The sequence below is a fragment of the Mus caroli genome, chromosome 6 (genome assembly GCF_900094665.2).
Source record: "Mus caroli chromosome 6, CAROLI_EIJ_v1.1, whole genome shotgun sequence".
Taxonomy (NCBI): Eukaryota; Metazoa; Chordata; class Mammalia; order Rodentia; family Muridae; genus Mus; species Mus caroli.
The window spans coordinates 115,486,562-115,491,726 of record NC_034575.1 but is presented as its reverse complement, the minus strand read 5'-3'; the positions used below and the strand labels follow the sequence as shown (position 1 = coordinate 115,491,726).

Genomic DNA, 5,165 nt, shown 5'->3' with positions numbered 1-5,165 from the left:
TTTCATTGACTCACAAACTGTAGAATAGGTGACTCTTATTTCATTGACTCACAAACTGTAGAATAGGTGACTCTTATTTCATTGACTCACAAACTATAGGTTTTTAATTTGTGGGTAGAGTGCTAGTTTCTCTTATATCCTTAATTTTTTAAAAAAACATTTTAATTACTTGTATTTGTGTTTTGAGTATTTTCCAGAACGGATGTCTGTATACCACATGTGTACAATGCAGTAACGTCCAGAAGAGGACATTACAGATGGCTGTGAGCCACCATGTAGTGCTGAGAACTGAACCTGGGTCTTCTGGAAGAGTAGCCANGATTCTTAACCGTTGAGCCATCTTTCCACCCCCTCCCTTATGGTCTTCTGAGTTTTTGTCTAAATCTATGGTTAAAACATATCAAATTCTTCAAATAAGTACAGAAGAGCCAAACGAATCAATTAAATTATATATTTAAAAGTTTCAAAACATCAGAAGATGACAGGCAGCTATTCACAGGTACAGACTGCCCATTTTTGAGGTCTCCAACAGACAAACACTGTACAAAGAACACAAATTACTCAAAACAGTCACCTCTCAGTATCCTCATGACTCCTTACTATTGATAACACAGTTAATGAAAAGTAGTTAACTGGAAGGAAAATCAAAATTGTATAATGTATTCTTGGATTCTATCATTTACATTGTAAATTTCTGAAGGGTTGGTGTACACTCAATTTTAAATCACAAGTATCTCAAGTCTTTTACAAAGACTAAAAGTTAAGAAATATTGTGCTTTTTTTTTCATTATAACAATAACCAAATAAAATTTTTACATGATAATCTTCATGTTTGGCAAAATGAAAATGTGTGAAATTAACTATTTACTTAATTAACCTTGTAACCATTACTGAAATCTTAGCTCACACTCACATTGAGATGGAAATTCAAGAAACAAGCACAGCAACACATTCAAACAACATAACTGGTCAAGATATGTTATTTAACATTAAGTGAAGAGACCAAAAAGTAGGTAGTATAAACCAGAGAAAGTATTTTCAGAAATTGGATGTTGTACCTATAGCCGTACCACCTGCACGTGTATGTCTCCTCTGACCTTGGAAGCTAAGCAGGGCCAAGCCTGGTTAGCACTTGGGATAAGGGGTTTTGTAAGAAAACCTTTTCTTTTCCTAAGATGCCTTTTGAGGTAACCCTCATACCCACACAGTCTGTAACTGGACAGTACATCTCACTTCTAGTTACTAGAAGACATTTCTTTAAGAGACTGGAGCAAAGGGGAACAGAGGCTACAAACTTCCTAGGTTTGCTCAATGCCCCCTTTAACAGGACAAGTGATGAGTTTAAGTTAAATTGCAGATTCTTAAACCAAAATAAAGAACAAAGGATAGTGAAGATAAACACTATTTTTAGAAAACCTTTTTGTCCTTTAAAATATATTATTCTCCTTCTAGCAGGAGTTTACAGAGTCCACCTAAGACCTTTGTAAGAACACAGAACCCAATGGGGGCAGGGAGGGGGCACAGCACCATAGTTTCAGACATACAAAACATTCAGCACTGACTAGAATAAGACCAAGCTGCCCAACAGACAGGGACAAGTCCCAACATGGAGGAAATATATTATCTATTTGAATAGAAGAAAAGTGGAAGATACGTTTAGGTGAGAATGAAGAAGGAAGTGCTAACTCCTTGTACTACAAGGAAGGAATGGGATTTCTTTATCAAAAAGCAGAAAGAAAATGCAAGCTTCCAAATGGATTTCTGATGCTCAAACTCTATCATACGCTGCTGGTAACAGTAAATATATATATATATATATCTATATTCATATATGTATATCAAAAAAGGAAAAATAATCTATAGAACAGTCAGTAGTCAGAGACATTTAGAAAAAAGTAAAAACAAGTCTTTCTTTTTAAAAACGGATTTACTAGAACAGCCTCACACCCAGAGGACCTACAGCCCCACATCCTCTGATGAAGCCATGGTGTTATTCATTAACATCTGCTGGGGCCATGTTGGAAACTACAGGCATTGGGGTTAGGGCTGCAAGGCAAAAGCTGTTATCTGCCAGTCTTGCTCATGGCCATGCGTGAAGCATGGTGGAGTCTGGAATACTTGTGAATGAGGGTTTCCCAGATAAGCATGCATCACCGAGGCTCAGTAAAACATTCTCATTAGTCATCCCTACTCCCTCCAGAAACCTGGATCCGTGTACCTACCTTTCTTTTCTAAAACACAGACCCAGTTGTACTTCTCAAACCAATGGCCTACTTGCCTTGAAGTAAGAAAAAAACAAAACAAACCAACCAANCAAACAAAAAAACCCCCTTCTTCCCAGAATCCAGTCTAATCAGATGTTCTAACCTGCTTGACATCCTCCTGAGGAAAGTGAGGGGATCTTTTGGAGGATTTTCTTATTGGTCTAAATAAGCACAAGCAGCTGAGGTCATAGACTGCACTGCCACTCCAAGACTTCTAGAAGGGATAACTTTGGCCTGCTTCTCTTAACTGGATCAGTAGGGCATAAATGTCAGTAATTACAAAGTTGTGCTCTGACTCCTGTCCAATTATCCTAACTAANGATATTCAAACAGTCAGGGCCTTCCAATGGCACCACCTGTAGGTTGTAACCGTCTACAACAAGTATCAGTTGGCTGAAAGCCACTTCTTATATGCCCCACTAAGCACATCAATGTATTATGCCAAACAACCTCCTGAGAGTTCCATTAGAACCTGACCTGAATTCAGCAAACCACACTCAAAGGAATCAAGAGTTGAAATACTTGGCTGCTGCACCAAAGAAGACATCCTCTGCACAGATGATAAGAGAATGGAGCCCACACAATCCATGCAGAGAGGAAGCCAGCACTAAGAGGACTTTTTCTGAAGTCCATTCATCTTTGGAAACAACATTCTGAGTGGTCAGAACCACTCTGCTTGATGAGTAAGGTCTCAATGTGGTCCACTTCCCCCCATGTTCAAGCTAACCAGACATCTGCTAACTGGTCTCTTTAAGATCCTCCATTGGTAGTTTGTAGCTCATTAGGAAGGGAGGAGGTGGTGCTTGGCCTGGGCTATCTGGCCCCTGCTTCTTTGCACAGTTTATACAGATGTAATCTTCATTTTCAGCCATTTCTGCGGATACACCAACACAAACTTGATGAAACCACTCATCACAGCCACCATCACACTGTACCCAGTCTACCTGTAGGAGATAAAGATTGGGAAATGTTTAGCATCATAACAATAAGGCCAGAATAAAAGCAAACCAGAGAACTTTCTTGGAATTAGAAGAGCAAACAACTGGGATATCCAGAGATAGATATGACTTCTTATGGGGTTATTTTTCAAAGAAAGAAGCTGAGAAGTTAATACCCCCAAATTATATTTTACCATAGTGTGTCCACAAAATTAGGCCTCTTAGGTACTCCATTCCCTCATGAATANCTGGGGTTCCTTGTGAGGCAGAAACATGATTGGGGAATACTTAACAAAAAAGAAACTTCTAATAGAGCAGCCAAGTAGTTTTAGCTAATATTAACAATTTCTAGGCTCTAAAATAATGCAATTAACAATCAAGAAAGGAAGAGGACAATAATGTGAGGCAATCCTGTGGATTAGCTTTATTTCAAAGAGATAAGCCAAAGTACTAAGAGCATTAAATACCTTTTTAGAAAAGCAGTCACATAGGCCACTTTTAAAACTACTATTTTTTATTCTTCTCTTCTTCCGTTACAAATACAACTCCCTATAAAAAGTTAGCAAATATCAGAGGTCAAATCTTACAAGTTAACCAATTACAACAGTCAAAGACACAGGTCAATAGATTAACTCTGGGGTTTAAAATTAGTCTGAGAAAGTGACAGGTGTCAGCGGCAGATGCCAGGCAAACACTGATCCTTCAGACCCTACAGTGACTAGGAGGGGCACAAAAGGGCTTTAGTTTGGTGACTTAAAACCTTGGCGCTAACAGTAAAGTAGGAAAGTAGTGCAACTTCAGGCTTTTCTGTTCAGAAGGCGACCTTATACTTAATGTCATATCAGACAAGATCTATCAATACAATAACAAGGGCTACGGGCATCCCCCTTCACAATAAAAAGGCTGGTTACTGTGGTAGCAATACAGGAAGGCACTTAAAATCATAAGTTTTATTACACCTTGGAGCAAAGAATTATGAAGGGATCAAAGAAATCCCTTAACATAGCCAGAAGGACAAAGGAGGCCTTGGCTAGGTAAATACGTTTTATTTAGGGAAAGTGAGTGGCTTTAAAATGCTTCCATAGCTTATAAAACAAGTCATGTCAGTAAGTTTTGGGTTTATAATAGAGGATGGAAAAATTATAAAATATTGCGATTTGGCTTTTATTATCTTTTATCATTTCTATTCTAAGCATTCTTAAATATTTGTATTGTTCTTAAATATCTGTTCATCCCTTTAGGTGTTCCCTCCTAAGCATACAGTCTTACTGTGTAGCCTAGGTTAGCCTCATCTTCATCTTTCAATNCAGCACTCTGCCAGGCTCAGACTTGAGATCCTCCTGTCTCAGCCTCCAGAGTGTTGGGATCACTGTGGCAAAATTGTGAGTTTATTAAGCAAAGGAAAGTACATATTCCAAGAACTAAGCGTGGACTTTAAGACATTCTAGATGATCCCTATGTATTTCAGATCACTGCTGTCTGTGATATTGCTTCCTGTAAATTCAGAGCAACTTAATTATTCCCAACTAAACTCAATTCCATGTTTTGCCTCAAAAGAAAGCAAAAGTATAGTTATGAAACTGATAACAGCCAGGCAGTAGTTAGTAGTGCTCACCTTTAGTCTCAGCACTCAGGAGGCAGAGGCAGGCAGATCTCTGATTTCAAGGCCAGCCTGGTCTACAGAGTGAGTTCCAGGACACCCAGGGCTACATAGGAAAACCCTGTCTCAAACAAAATAGAACATCCCCCATCCTGCTCAAAGAAATAAAGAAAAGATCCTGCTGTAACCAGAAAAAACTAGGATATAACAGGCTGTAGAATAAGGTAACCATAAAGGAGCTGTGGGAAAGTGAACACTTACAAATGCTAACAAGAGAGTGCTCTGGGTATTTGGAGTCTGTAAGGGAATTAGAAAAATGACCAGTTGGGCTGGCAAGATGGCTCAGTGGTTAAGAGCGCCAAC

The 5,165-nt window shown here is 38.8% G+C and overlaps 1 protein-coding gene across 1 annotated transcript in view; it reads right to left on the bottom strand.

Annotated features, from left to right (window-relative positions):
- Positions 1-6: 6 nt before the first annotated feature.
- Kdm5a (lysine demethylase 5A) overlaps positions 7-5,165 on the bottom strand; it is a 70,013-nt gene continuing 64,854 nt past the window's right edge. The window contains 3 exon segments of the mRNA XM_029478250.1: positions 7-3,208; positions 3,670-3,732; positions 3,734-3,751. Of these exon segments, the coding sequence (XP_029334110.1) occupies positions 3,002-3,208; positions 3,670-3,732; positions 3,734-3,751 (288 nt within the window). The 3' untranslated portion in view covers positions 7-3,001.